At 41.8% G+C, this 15576-nt stretch overlaps 1 protein-coding gene across 1 annotated transcript in view; it reads left to right on the top strand.

The window, feature by feature from the left end:
- The window catches only part of iqgap2 (IQ motif containing GTPase activating protein 2), a 369497-nt gene that overhangs the window by 196329 nt on the left and 157592 nt on the right, over positions 1 to 15576 (top strand). Inside the window, exons 6-9 of the mRNA XM_078563474.1 lie at positions 10147 to 10214; positions 10376 to 10489; positions 10846 to 11024; positions 12317 to 12404. Coding sequence (XP_078419600.1) covers positions 10147 to 10214; positions 10376 to 10489; positions 10846 to 11024; positions 12317 to 12404 — 449 coding nt within the window. The remainder of the gene's footprint in view (positions 1 to 10146; positions 10215 to 10375; positions 10490 to 10845; positions 11025 to 12316; positions 12405 to 15576) is intronic.

Genomic DNA, 15576 nt, shown 5'->3' with positions numbered 1-15576 from the left:
GCTAGAATTGAGTTGACATGTTTTTTGACTTTGGATGTCGCCTTGAACAATGTGCAGGTGAGATATTGTCACATCTATCAAGCTGAAGGAGTTTAGCATAGATGCAGATGACTGGCGAGGGCGTGAGAAGGTCATTTGAAGGAACAGGGACAAGTTGGCAAAGGAAAATCACAATTTATCTTATGATAATGGATGTTGGAGAAGGTTCCACAATTGACACTCATGGCAGGGTTGTGCTCATATATCATAACACATATTAGGAAATCCCAAGGGTGCAGCCACTGTCTCTCCTTCATTAATTTTGGTGCTAATGGACAGCAAATCAAAGGTGCATTCCTGCCGTTTACCAAGATATGCTCTATGCTAGTATGAGATTGCTGAACCACCACTTTTGTGAGCTGCGACCAAAAATAAAACCGATTGCCAGACCCAAGCAAAAAAGGAATATATTACATTCCCATTAGCCAACTCTATGAAAATTAAATTGCCCAACAAAACAGTGATATCAGCTGAGATATTACCGAGTTATATTCAGCATCATCGAGGATGGAGGGCCCAACCTTGTCATTGTGGCTGAATTTGTGGCACTTTCCCCTCTGTCTGGACATTCTAAGTTTCAGCCCTGTTACAGGATTGAGCTCCTATTTTAGACTGACGTCTCTGTGCAGTACTGATGGACTTTGGAGCTGACATCAAACCAAGGCCCTGTTTGCCTGTCCCAGTAATTCTGGTTCCATGGCGCTATTTGAAGACAAGCTAGAAATTCTTATACTGTAGCTAATATTCCTCCGTCAGTTAACACCAGCAAAAACAAGAGGGCTCTTGTTCGGTAGCTGTTTGTTGAAAGTGTTTCCTACATAACAAGAGATACTGCGCTAGGAGGACAAAAATATAAACTAATTGAGCACAAAAAAATAAACTAATTGAGCAAAGTATTTTGAGACATTCTGATCCAGCAAGGCGTAATATAACCTATTCAGGCATATTAGTAATTAGACATTTCAAAGCCTGCCAGGAGCCATTGAGATTAAAGGTTTATTTCTAAGTAGAGACTTTTTTTATATTACAAAGTTTCTTTATTGCATTGCTAGGGAGAATGAGCCTTTGCAGGAATTCTTGATCTGAGAAGCTGCTTCACTGCTTGAGCGTAGCTGTGCATCACTCTGCTGGAACAGTTAGAGGTCACAGTGTCATGTGGTAATTACTGCTGCTTCAATCACTGAAACACTGTTAATCAAAATCTTTAAAATAGTTCATCTGATTGTGCCCAGAGAAGATATGTGCAACATCTCTTTCTTTAAAGGGTAGGTGTTTAAAGTGAAAACTGCCTGCACATTGTTTCAAAATAGGTAAATGGTGCCATCTTGTGGTAACATCTACATTGCAACCGTTTTGCTGCATTTTTTAAAGGAAGTACTTGCATCCTACTCTGGCCCCCTCCCACAACTCTTTCTCCGGTACATCGATGATTACTTCGGTGCAGCTTCATGCTCTCGTCGGGACCTGGAAAAATTTAGTTATTTTGCTTCCAATCTCCACCCCTCCATCATTTTCACATGGTCCATCTCTGACACTTTCCTTCCCTTCCTTGACCTTCTATCTCAATTTCTGGTGATAGACTGTCCACCAATATCCATTACAAGCCTACCGACTCCCACAGCTACCTCGACTACAGCTCCTCACACCCCACTTCCTGTAAGGACTCCATCCCATTCTCTCAGTTCCTTCGCCTCCGTCGCATCTGTTCTGATGATGCTACCTTCAAAAACAGTTCCTCTGACATGTCCTCCTTCTTCCTTAACCGAGGTTTTCCACCCACGGTCGTTGACAGGGCCCTCAAACGTGTCCGGCCCATCTCCCGCGCATCCGCCCTCACGCCTTCTCCTCCCTCCCAGAAACATGATAGGGTCCCCCTTTGCCCTCACTTATCACCCCACCAGCTACCGCATTCAAAGGATCATCCTCCGCCATTTCCACCAACTCCAGCATGATGCCACCACCAAACACATCTTCCCTTCACCCCCCCGGCAGCATTCCGTAGGGATCGTTCCCTCCGAGACACCCTGGTCCACTTCTCCATCACCCCCTACTCCTCAACCCCCACCTATGGCACCTCCCCATGCCCACGCAAAAGATGCAACACCTGCCCCTTCACTTCTTCTCTCCTCACCGTCCAAGGGCCCTAACAGTCCTTTCAAGTGAAGCAGCATTTCACTTGCACTTCCCTCAATTTAGTCTACTGCATTCGTTGCTCCCAATGCAGTCTCCTCTACATTGGAGAGACCAGACGTAAACTGGGCAACCACTTTGCAGAACACCTTCGGTCTGTCCGCAAGAAAGACCCAAACCTCCCTGTCGCTTGCCATTTTAACACTTCACCCTGCTCTCTTGCCCACATGTCTGTCCTTGACTTGCTGCATTGTTCCAGTGAAGCCCAACGCAAACTGGAGGAACAGCACCTCATCTTCTGACTAGGCACTTTACAGCCTTCCGGACTGAATATTGAGTTCAACAACTTTAGATCTTGAACTCCCTCCTCCATCCCCACCCCCTTTCCGTTTCTTCCCCCTCCCTTTTGGTTTTTCCAATAATTTATATAGATTTTTCTTTTCCCACCTACTTCCATTATTTTTAAATCTATACCTTTAATGCCCTGTCAGTCTTTCCACCCCACCCCCACTAGAGCTGTACCTTGAGTGTCCTGCCATCCATTCTTAATTAGCACATTCGTTTAGATAATATCACCACCTTCAACACCTCTTTGTTCCTTTGTCTGTGACATCTTTTGATCTGCTCCTATCACTGCTTGCTTGTCCCTACAACCACCTTCCCCCACCAACTTCTCCCCCCCCCCCCACCTTAAACCAGCTTATATTTCGCCCCTCTCCTAATATTACTCAGTTCTGTTGAAAGGTCATGAGGACTCGAAACGTCAACTCTTTTCTTCTCCGCCGATGCTGCCAGACCTGCTGAGTTTTTCCAGGTAACTCTGTTTTTGTCTTGCATCCTCTGACTATCTCAAACCACTTTACTATCACCAGATTATTTTTGAAACCTAGTCAGAATGGATATTTGCAGGCATTTACAGCAGCCAGCTTGCACACACAAGGGTCACACAAGCAGCCAATCTCTGTCCTGTAGTGTTGACCAAGACACTGGGAGAACTCTCTGCTGCTCTTCAAATAGTAACAGAGGATCTTTTACATCCAACTAAGAAAAGAAGACAATCTTGGTTTAACATCTACTGCATGGTCTACTGCTTCTAGCACAGCTTCCAAACTGTGTTGCAACAATAACACCTGGTCATTGATACTTAAATTAGTTGTTTGAGCCACACCAGCAATTTATATTTCAGCTTAGATAAATTTTGGGCAAGCCTTTTTCCAATATGAACTGTACATATATTTTGTCAAGTTAATGTCAGTCATTCCATGCCAGCCCTGTTATGCTTCCTGTAATCGAAGAACTGGTGATCTTTCAGTCTTCAGGTGCATGTGTTGTAAAGTATATGACTTTGTGTTGAACTGACCCGCCCTTGTTCTCAGCTGTATTTGCTTTGGGTGGAGGCCTATATATTGGCTGTTAATGAATATTTTGCCAAAGTAACAAGGTACATGTTAAAATCTTGTGACCAGTTAAGAACGGTTAATGTTTTTATGAATTCATTCACTTTGTTCTCCAGTTTCCTTATTTTGACTTTTCGCTATCAGGTGACACAAAACACTGTTCAGTGCAAAGCCATTTCTGCTTTATAGTGTGATTCAAAATAAGGAAGGAAACTGGCTCCCACTCGGTCAGTGACTCCCTCTTATGCTGCCTGATTACCTTCCAGAGATCAGCATCATTACTAAGAGATTTTTCCCCCTCACATTTTTCTGCCCCTGTGGAATTAACTCCACTTGGTTATTGTTCTGCTGTGCCGGGCATCCTCCAATGGTTATTGCTCATATGTAACCTTGGTGGTGTCCGATCAGCAGGCCATTCAAACTCTGGCCACATGAGACATGCCTAATGATCCCATTCTCATGCATGGTTGAAATAGCGGTTAGTGGATAGCACTCGCACTGCAACTCTGGCCGCTTTTTCCCCCCCCTGATTTAATGTAGGAGCATTGAGGTCAGTTGTAATGCCCCTTCCACTTAAAACCAAAAAAAACTTGACATTACAATAGGCCTGTGAACCTGTTTGTGAACCTGTGGGGGGAAAAAAATATCTTGAAGGGCATGTATTATAGCTGCGTATTCCAAGCACAAGACTTTCACAAGCACAGTTTAATATATGTCAGATGTTACAGCTACAAATTGTTAAACACATACCAAGACTTGCTTTTATAAATCAGCTCCTGGCCTCCTCCTCACTCTCAGCTGTAACGTGCATGCTGCCAATCTTCTTGTATTGCAAACTTATACCTTATACTGTCTGCTTATCTTCCCACAGCATCTCCTTTGGCTCTGAAGAAGAGTCACACGGACTCAAAATGGTAACTCTGTTTCTCTCTCCACAGGTGATGCCAGACCTGCTGAGTTTTTCCAGAATTTTCTGTTTTTACTTGATTTCCAGGATCCACAGTATTTTGCTTTTATCAACTAAAAAGGATCAGCTGATCTAACATTGACAATTTTTAAAACTTTACAGAATTTTAGATACTTAACAACCTCAGTGTGCAATAATTCATCATCTTGCTTCACCCAGCAAGTCTTACAGTAAATCAATTCCTCCAACATTATACTCTAGTCTTTATTAAAAGCAAAATACTATGAATGCTGGAAATCTGAAATAAAAACAAAATGCTGGAAAAACTCAGCAGGTCTGGCAGCATCTGTGGAGAGAGAGGCAGTTAACATTGCAAATCCAATATGACTCTACTTCTTTGGATCTAATGTGGAACCAGTGTAGCTCAGTGAGCACAGGAGAGATATCCGAGCAGGCCTCGACGTGATTTAAAATGTGGCCAGCAGTGTTGTGGATGTGATGAAGTTTATGGTGGACAACTGGTGTTGAGGCCAGCCTGGAGATTATTGGATAGTGGATTCTGGAGGTAACAAAGGCATGGATGGTGGTTTTGGCAGCAGATGGGTTGAGGCGGACAGGAGATGTTATGGAGGTGGAAGTTTGTGGGGTCAAAGAGGACAATGAGCCTGCGGTCAGGTAACTTCAATCTGAGATGATGGCCGGGAGGAGAGTGGAATCAATGGCAAGGGAACTGGTGAAGACTGAAGAACAACGGCTTCATACTACCCAATGTTTATTCAGATTAAATTGTTGCCCTCCCAGGAATAGATATGGGAACAAGTTTACAATAGAGAGGCAGTGGAGGTGTTGAGAGGTGGAAAGGTAAAGCTAGATGTCATCAGCATATGGCTAACACCACATGTCAAGTCTTTGGATGATGTTGCTGAGGGTTTGAATATAGAAAAGGAACAGGAATGGCTAAGGAGAGACCCTTGCATGCCAGATGTAATAATGCACCTGTGGGAAGAGCACTCATTGCTAGAGATGGTCTGGCTACAATTGGATAGGAGAGTGTCGAACCATGTAAGGGCATTCTAACTCGGTTGAACAATGGTGGAGCGACATTGGAGGAAAATGGTGTGTCAACTGCAGGGAGGTCAAGAAGGATGAGGAAGGATAGTGTACCATAGTCATAATCACATACAAGGTCCTTAAGGGCATTTCACTACTGTGGTAAGAGTGGGTGCTTGATTAGAGCGATTCAAATGCGAGTGGTGGGAAATATTAGCATAGATTTGGAGGCAACAATCCATTTAAGGACTGTGGAAAGGACTGGGAAATTAGATGTGGTAGTTTAGCAAGGATTGTGGAGTTGATGATGGGTTCTTTGAGGATGGTGGTGATGGTTTTGAAAGGGAGGGGGACAGTACCTGAGGATCAGGGACTATTTTGGGTAGCATGGTGTCAGGGAGGGAAGTGGGATAGTTAGCACAGAAAGGCAGACAGCCTGATGAACATGGCTTGTAGTGATAAGCAGCTGGATTAGCCTTGCATTTCAGGATATTTTTTATTCTTCCATGGGATGTAAGTGTTGCTGGCTAGGTCAGCACTTGTTGCCCATTCCTAGTTATCCTTGAGAAGGTGGTGAGCTGCATTCTTCAACCACTGCAGTCCATCTTGTGCAGGCACACCCACAGTGCTGCTGGGAAGGGAGTTCCAGGATTTTGATCTCGTGACGGTGAAGGAAGGGCACTATAGTTCCGAGACAGGATGGCTTGGAAAGGAACTTGCAGGTGGGTGGTACTCCCATGTGTCTTCTGCATTTGCCCTTCTATGTGGTAGAGGTTACAGGTTTGGAAGGTGCTCTTGAAAGAGCTTTGGTGAGTTTCTGCATCTTGTAAATGGTACACACCCTGGCCACTATGGGTGGATGGTGGAGGGAGTGAATGTTTAAGATGGTGGATGGGGTGCCAATCAAGTGGGCTGCTTTGTCCTGGATGGTGTCAAGCTTCTTGAATGTTGGAGCTGCACTCATCTGGGCAAGTGGAGAGTATTCCATCGCATTCCTTGTAGATGGTGGACAGGCTTTGGGGAGTCAGGAGGTGAGTTACCCGCCTCAGAATTTCCAGCCTTGGACCTGCTATTGTACCACAGTATTGTTTTGGCTAGTTCAGTTCAGGTTCTGGTCAATGGTGTCCCCCAGGATGTTGATAGTGGGGTATTCAGCGATGGTAATGGCTTTGAATGTCAAGGGGATTTGGTTGGATTCTCTCTTGTTGGAGATGGCCATTCCTAAGGTTGCCAACTGCAAGTAAATGTATTCCTGGAGGTTTCATCACTTGACTTGCCCACATTTCACCCATTAGTCAGCCAACGCACCCATCCTTGTGACATACTCCAATTGGAAAGCAAAAATACTTATTAGCTAATTGGATAATGTTTGAATGTCAGCCAAACTTCCTTTTTTCCCCATTTTCAATATTTTTATATCTGGTAAAGAGAAATGTTCAAAGGAAATGGGGGAAAAAAAACTTTTTGGTGTTCTTATGATATTTCTCCAAGGTTGCACACAGCAGTGTCCTGGAGATTGATCTTCAATTCCTGGAGACTTCAGGCCAATCCTTGAGGATTGGCAACCCCAGTCGTTTCCCAACAATTGTGTGGTGCAAATGTTACTTGCCACTTACCAGCCCAGTTTGAATGTTGTCCAGGCCTTGCTGCGTATTGGAAAAGACTGGAGTTGCAAACGGTATGGAACATTGTGCAGTCATTAGTGATCATCCCCACTTCTGACCTTATGATGGAAGGAAGGTCATTGATGAAGCAGCTAAAGATGGTTGGGTCAAGGACACTACCCTGAGGAACTCCTGCAGTGATGTACTGGGACTGAAATGATTGGCCTCCAATAGCCACACCATCTTCCTTTGTGCTAAGTATGTCTCCAACCAGTGCAAAGTTTTCTCCTTGATTCCCACTAGAGCTCCTTGATGCCACACTTGGTCAAAAGCTGCCTTGATACCATGGGAAGTTGCTCTCATCTCCCCTCTTGAGTTTTGCTTTTTTGTCCATGTTTGGGCCAAGGCTGTAATAAGGTCAAAAGCCAAGTGGCCCTGGAAGAACCCAAGCTGAGCATCAGGGAGCAAGTTATTGGTGTATGAATGGCACTGTTGGCGACACCCTCCATCACTTTATTGATTATCAAGAGGAGGCTTTCCCTGCAGTTGAATTTCATGCTGGACAGGAGTGTAATCAACACGATAAAGTAAAGAAATTAAAAGAATGAATGCTTACAATGCAGCGTTGTTTGTTTTTATATCTCATCTACCCGTAAGACTTTGCTTTTGTCATTTTGGAGGCTGTGATTTTTGTAAATTGCAGGGTTAATATAGAGTTAGGATCAGAAAAATAAAAGCTGAAAAGCACAGAAAACTATAATAATGGCTACAGTCTGTTCGTGAATTGGTGCATGGCAATAGAATCAGGCTCATTACAATACTAGCATTTAAAACAGTGTCTTATCATCTGGAAATATCTGAACGTAAAACAGTGAATTACTGTTTAAAATACAATGATGTATAGTCAATGTTATGGTAGCAATGTTCCACAAACAGCAATGAGATTAATGACCTGTCTGGATTTTATTCTGAGTTGTAGTGATTGGAGGGGAGGAGTTGATGAGGACATCAGGAGAATTCTTGGCTCCTCTGAATTGTGCCTTGGGACCTTTGAGATCTATTGGGATAGACAGGAACTCAGTTTAATCTCTTAGCTGAAGGATAGCACCTCTGTTTGCCATTGAACAGAATGCGACTTTATGCTTAGAATTTCCTAACCTGTGATATGTCATTGATGGAGGTGCGAAGTAGAGGCTTGTTGCTCCTCTCACTAGAAGGTTAATTATCCTGTGCTGCTCTTCACATTTTGTCAGAGAGATCAGCAGAGTAGTTGGTGCCAGCCCACTTCGCAATGGCATGCAATTTAGAAAGCGGATGAGAGGAGAATAAATAAACTGGTTCTTTTTGATAAATATTGTGTGGACCCAGGGGCATATACTAGCACTCTCCCTCTCCCACCCTTGTGATCTCCTCTGTTTTGTTACTTTGTTGGATTGAGGGGATGCTAATGTAATTTTGTTATTTTTTTCAAACTTCCCAGAAATTGTGCCTTTCTGAAGGACCTACCAGTACCTAATTTGTACTTGCTAACCAGATACTTATGGTTTTAACTGCTGTTTTTTGTGTGTGAATTTTTTGCAAAGGATATCAGTTTCCAAAGGTGGAAATTATATGGGGAGGCAATGAACAGAAAGAAAGCAAGACCTGAAGGAAAAAGGGACACCAATAAGGAAAGGACGAGGATATGAATGGAAGCCTGATATAAAAGTTGTCTTCTCTCCAATTTCCATATTTTATTTAAAAAGCACCATATGTGTTGGTTATGTTTCCAGTTATTTGTGATTTATATACATCAGTGGTCTCCTCGAACTTTGTTGGATTTGGCTTGAGCAGTTGCAGAGAAATTTCTGAGTGTTTTCTCTCGGGTTCATCTTGGAGGAGACAATTTTGTTAATGGGCGAGATTGCACCATTAACTGACATGTTGGGTTTAATTAAGCTGATGGACCTTGTTGTAAGGTGTTGGTTATGATTAGGTCTTAATGAAGTCTTCGTAGTCTTAAGTAGGTTAACTGTTAATGTATTTATTAACTAAAGAACTACGTGGGTACAAGCTAGGAGCTTGTCACCATGCTTGCTTGTGCACATGGCTCTGTCCAACACTAGACTGACCCCCCTATGTGTTAGTGATGTGTTCCCTTACACATTATGTGGGTGGTACTGTACTCAGTCTCACATTAACCCTTTATGTGTCATACCCTTATACTAAGACCTCTCACCTCTTTGAACGTTTGTATGAACCATGAAAGCGGGCATATTCGAATCTCAATAAATAATAGCGCTCCACTGTAACCAGAGAAATGTGGGACAGGAAATTTGCACCAGGCAGTGAACTTGATGGAGACCCATTCATCAGGGGTTGTTGGCACCACAGTATTATAAAGGTGCCTTAAATAAGGACTTCTGACATATGCAACAGTCTGAATTAACCACTAGCCAATGACACTGAAAATCTGATTAATAAGCTGGGCTTTAAATTATCCTGATGGGATAAGATGTGTTAATGGTAGTCAAACTGGTTGCTAGTATGGTCCTGGAGGGAACCTTTTTTTAAAAAAAATAATCTCTCCCTTGTGCTCATACTGATTTACAATTTTAAAATTGAGATACAAGCAGTTCAGGGAAGTGATCACTTCAGATTAGCTCACTCCCTTCCTAATAGCACTCTGAGTGTACCTGCCCCAGACGGACCTGAGTGGTTCAAGAAGGCAGCTCACCACCACCACCTCAAGAGCAATTGGGGATGGGCAACAAGTGCTGGCCTTGCCAGCGACACTCAAAAACCCATGGAAGAATAAAAAGTATTATTTTAAGTCCAACTCTGATCAGCTTTTATACAGTTATAAATTACATAACTTTTGCACTCAATAGACCAATTTTACTTCAATGTACTTGTGAATTTATGTTACGTATACTGGTATCATGTTCTTTCCCACAATCTGAAAATGAAAATGGGAATGAGCATTAAAAAGTTAGTTGTTCACATGGAAAGTCATTTTATGTGTTTGATTTTATTGCAGTCTGTATCTGTTCAAACTCGGAATAGCACCACAAATCCAAGACTTGCTGGGAAAGGTGGATTTCACAGGTAGATGTGTTATTTGCTATTTTTTTTCAGGCAAGTTTCTATGAAAAAGATGCCAATTCAGGAAATTTCCTGGGTGTTCACATTTTAAACGCAGTGTGTACGGTTTGTTTGAACTGATAATTTTTCATAATAAACTTGTAACATTATCTTTTCTCTTACAGAGGAGGAAATAAGTAATATGCGTAAGGAATTAGAGAAGTATGGCATTCAGATGCCTGCATTCAGTAAAATTGGTGGAATTCTGGCAAATGAACTTTCAGTTGATGAAGCTACCTGTAAGTATGTGGTTATCATAGACTGCAGATTGCTTAAGAAAAAAAACAATGTGTGATAAGTATGTCAAATCTTGCATTGGAGGAATTGTCCCAGGTGCTGAAACATTAACTATATCTTGGTGCTTCTTTCTGTAATTGGAAATTAAGTTGTAATAAAATGCCAAATAATGTTTGGTGTCTGAAAATTCAACTCATTCCGATAGATTTCAGTTTATTATAAAAATTTACACTTTAACTGTAATGGCCTTCTCTTTTTACTGAAATGTTTAATTCTAAATGCTAGTTTGTTTGCAACTATATTAATGCCACATTATCACATTTCATGTTCAATTCATTTCCCTTATTTCCTTATCCAGTGCATGCTGCGGTAATTGCAATCAATGAAGCAATAGCTCGAGGGGTTGCAGAGGAGACCATAAAGACGTTAATGAATCCAAATGCCGTTTTAACTAATATAGAAAATACTTCAGCTCGGGATTACCAAGAGAAGTTATTTCAGGCCAAGGAAACAAAGCAGGAGAGTGCCAAAAGTAAGGTAGGATATCCTGTTCAATTATTGCCGTACACGTATAAAGGTGAGAATCCTAGCTCTTGCAGTCAGTGATTTACAATAGTTGTAATTAGCTTTCCACTGGGAGGGTATTGTAGTATTGCTGTTGAACTATACAGACTTTAAGATTATCTACCTTTTTGATCATGCACTTAACTACAGAATTCATTTTCTTTAAACTAAAGATCACAACTATTCTAAAATGAAAAATTCACTATTTAGTCAGGGTACATAATCACTTCATGAATTTTTATGCGCTGTGTTTTGGACTACTAGGATGTGCCCTGTTACATTTCCCATGCAGTCTAACTGGTTTGGAAGCACTAAACAGATATGAGATCCTTCTGCACTAATGGAAATCAGAAATGCTAACAATTGGAAAGATCATTTCGCCCATCATACCCAATTTCAGTAGAAGCTAGATAACCTTCCTGCCATATCCCTTCTCCATTTTTCCCCTCCAGGAACACATGCCACTGGTATTCTTGTCTTGCCAATTTTAGTGAGAAGGGACATGTGCACCACTCAACTTCCTTAAGTTAGATTCCTAAAAAAAACTGCAATTGCCTTGGTAGTTTGAGGCAAGTTATCTGATGTGTGTGTCTGTCTTCACTGGATGACACTTGTACAAATCCAGAAACAGACTACTTCAAATGCTAAATAGCATGGTACTCTGGAGAATGGATGATGGAAAGCGCAAGTAGTGGATTGTAAAATTTTCACTCACTGCGCTTGGTCCTTTGGAATACTTAAAAGATTTCTGTGAGTTCCACAGTCAAGGCTTTGTATTATATTTGGTTGTTCTAAAAAAAAATGTGGGAACAAACAAAAAGCTAGAAGGAAATTGAGGGTTTCAACCTTATGCCACAGTTGGGGCCCAGCACTTTGATCTAAGAAAAATACTGAATACACTTGAGTTATTTTAGGTTAATGAATTATTATTGTCCTGTCCAGCCTGAAGTTTTGGAGTAAAGGATGCTCGGTATATTTTTTCTAAATTATATTTTACCACTAACTTGATTCATCAGCAAAATCTGCTGAGCAATGTTTGGGCATCTGCCCAGATCAGAATGTTAGGTCTGCAGAAGAGTCTGGGATCTGTATTTCTCTTGATTAAATTTTATTTTGAAAAAAAAACCTTGCATTTCTGAAATTGGGTTGAGAAAAAGATTTGCTTTGAATGTACCCCTTTCTCACCCTCACACCCACTTTTGCATTTTAATTCTCTTATTTAAAAGTTACCAAGACCCAACCTATTTTTTTATTCTGCTTTCTAGAGCGATACTATTAAAGCAGAAGAGAGGGACATGTATGAGGAGCTTCTGACCCGTAAGGAGATTCAAGACAATGTTGATGAGGTCAATGGTGAGTTGATCATTTTCCCCTGATCTTATGTTGTGCTTACATAGACAAGTGCAGTTTGGAACTGAGTGTATACATGGGAGTTTGGCGAGTGGGGGGGTTAGGTAAGGAGGGGAAGGAGGTATTGCTTCCCTTTTGCTTTTTCTAACTTTTTCATCCTGTAGGAATTGGTTCTTACTCTACTACAGGAAAAGAAGCTAGCTCTTTGGTGAGTATCTGGTAAGTGGTTAAGGCATATTCTATTCCTAAGGTTTAACATAGTATAGAAACTGGTGGTAAGTTTAATAAAATATATACAAAAGGAAAATAAATAATTGAATAAAATAATTAAGAGTTAATTAAAAAACATTAAGGATGGCAGGACAGATGATGAGTCACAGCTGCAGCATGTAGGAGCTCCTGGATGCCAATGTGATCCAGGGTAAAAACATCTGCCATAAGTGTTTGCTGCTCAAGGAGCTCAGAGTCACCAAGCTGGAGGCTGAGCTGCAGATGCTGTGACACAGCAGGGAGGGTAAGGTTACATGGATGCTTTGTACCAGGAGGCAGTCACACCCCTGAGGATAGGGTCTTCTGATTTGGTCAGAGGCGGGAGGGTGTGACTGCAAGTGAGGCAGGTGTAAGGCGACACAGAGGCCAGCAGTGTCAGCCTTTGCAATTGGCCAATAGATTTGAGGTTCTCTCCGCTTGCTTGGATGAGAGTGGGGGCTGCAGGGTGGGTGAGCAAACTGACCATGGCACCTGGATACAGGAAGCCATTCAAGTGGGGGAGTAAAAAGGAATGTAGTGGTAGTAGGAGACAGTATAGTGAGGGTGATTGGCACTGTTCTCTGCAGCAAAGAGTGAAAACCCAGGTGGCTGTGTTGCCTGCCTGATGCCAGGGTTTGGGACATCTGCTCAGGGCTGGAGAGGAACTTGCAATGGGAGGGGGAAGATCCAGTTGTCGTGGTCCATGTAGGTACCAACGACATAGTTAGAACTAGGAAAGAGGTTCTGCATAGCCAGTATGAGGTGCTAGGTCTCAAATTAAAAAGCAGAACCTCAAAGGCAATTATCTCTGGATTATTACCTGAGCCATGTGCAAATTGGCATAGGGTACATAAAACTAGAGAGGTGAACGCGTGGCTCAAAAACTTGGTGTGGGAGAAGTGGGTTCCAGTTTGTGGGACACTGGAACCAGCATTGGGGAAAGTGGGATCTGTATCGTTAGGATGTCCTACACCTGAACCGTGCCGGGACCAGTGTTCTAGTGAGCCACATAACTAGGGAAATAGGGCTTTAAACTGAATAGTGGGGGAAAAGGATCAAGTTTGAGAAGATGGGTTAAATAAAAGAGTAGAGCCAAGGCAAGAGAGAAAGCTATTAATGTGGGAAATGATAAATAGACCATGACAGGAAGGGACAGAGTACAAATCTAAGAATAAATATGCAGATAAGACTAGAGGTTACAAAAATAATGAAAGAGCAAAACTAAAGACTCTGTGTCTGAATGCACGTAGCATTAAAGACAAAACAGATGAACTGACAGTGCCATTGGAAATAAATAAGCATGACCTGATAGCCATTACAGAGGATGACAGGGCTGCAGGATGACATAAATTGGACCCTGAATATTGAAGGATATGAGACATTTAGGAAGGAAGAAAGTTAGGAAAAGGTGGAGGGGTGGCTTTCTTAAGTAAGGATGGTATTAGTGCATCAGAGAGAGGTGACCTAAGTTCAAAAAACCAGGATGTAGAAGCAGTTTGGGTAGAGAAGAGAAATGATAAAGTTAAGTCATTTGTGGGAGTGGTATACAGGCCTCCTAACAGTAACCATATGGTAGGACAGGGTATAAAGGAGGAAATAATGGGAGCTAATCAGAAAGGCCTGGCAATAATTAAGGAGAATTTCAATCTACATATAGACTGGAAAAAATCAGATGGGTAAAAGTGGCCTAGATGAGGAATTCATAATGATTTTGGGATAGTTTCTTAGAACGGCACATTCTGGCACCAACCAGGGAGCAGGCTATACGAGACCTGTTATTGTACAACGAGATAGGTTTAACTAATGACTACATTGTGAAGTCTCCCCTAGGGAGCAGTGATCATAAAATGATTGAATTTTACATTCAGATTGAGGGACAGAAGAGTGGGTCTAAGACTAATATTTTAAACTTAAGGGCAATTATGAAGGCATGAAAGCAGAGCTGGTGAAAGTGAACTGGCAAATGAGGTTAAGGGATAGGTCTATAGAGATGCAGTGGCAGGCATTTAAGTGGATATTTCAAAATACACAATAGATATATTCCAATGAGAAAGAAAAATTCCAAGGGGAGGACCCACTATCTGTGGTTAACTAAAAATGTTAACGATAGTATAAAAGCATATTATTGCGCAAAGTTGGGTGGCAGGACAGAAGGTTGGACAGAATATAAAAAACAGCAAAGAATGACGAAAAGATTGATAAGGAAGGAAATATTAGAGTACGAGAGAAAGCTAGCTGGCCTATGAAGACAGATGGGAAGAGTTTCTATAGATATTTTAAGAAGAAAAGAGTTAACAAAGTGAGCGTTGGTCCTATAGAAAATGAGTCTGGGGAATTAATAATGGAAAATAAGGACATGGCAGATGAATTGAACTGGTATTTTGCATCGGTCTTCACTATAGAGGATACAAGTAACATCCCAGAAATAGCTGTAAATCAGGAAATGGAAGGGAGGGAGGAAATCAAGAAAATTACAATCACCAGGGAAGTGATACTGAGCAAATTGTTGGAGCAGTGGGCTGACAAGTCCCTGGGTCCTGATGCATTTCATCCAAGTGTCTTAAAAGAAGTGACTAGTGTAATAGTTGATGTATTGGTTTTAATTTTCCAAATTTCCCTAGATTTCATTATGTTGGAAAATAGCTAATGTAACTCTTACTCATGGAATCATACCTTACAGATCTTGTCCCAGACACCACCATCAATAAAAGCAAAATAGTGCGGATGATGGAGATATTAAATAAAAACAGAAAATGCTGGAAAAACTCAGCAGGTCCGACAGCATCTGTGGAGAGAGAAACAGAGTTAACGTTTCGAGTCAGCTCGACACTTCGCAGCACAAAGAGCCATGCTGGCTCGAAACGTTAACCCTGTTTCTTTCTCCACAGATGCTGTCGGATCTGCTGAGTTTTTCCAGCATTTTCTG

This window comes from Cetorhinus maximus, chromosome 2, assembly GCF_964194155.1.
Source record: "Cetorhinus maximus chromosome 2, sCetMax3.hap1.1, whole genome shotgun sequence".
In the NCBI taxonomy this organism is placed as follows: Eukaryota; Metazoa; Chordata; class Chondrichthyes; order Lamniformes; family Cetorhinidae; genus Cetorhinus; species Cetorhinus maximus.
Note: the sequence above shows the minus strand (reverse complement) of the source record. Positions and strands in the feature narration are given on the sequence as shown.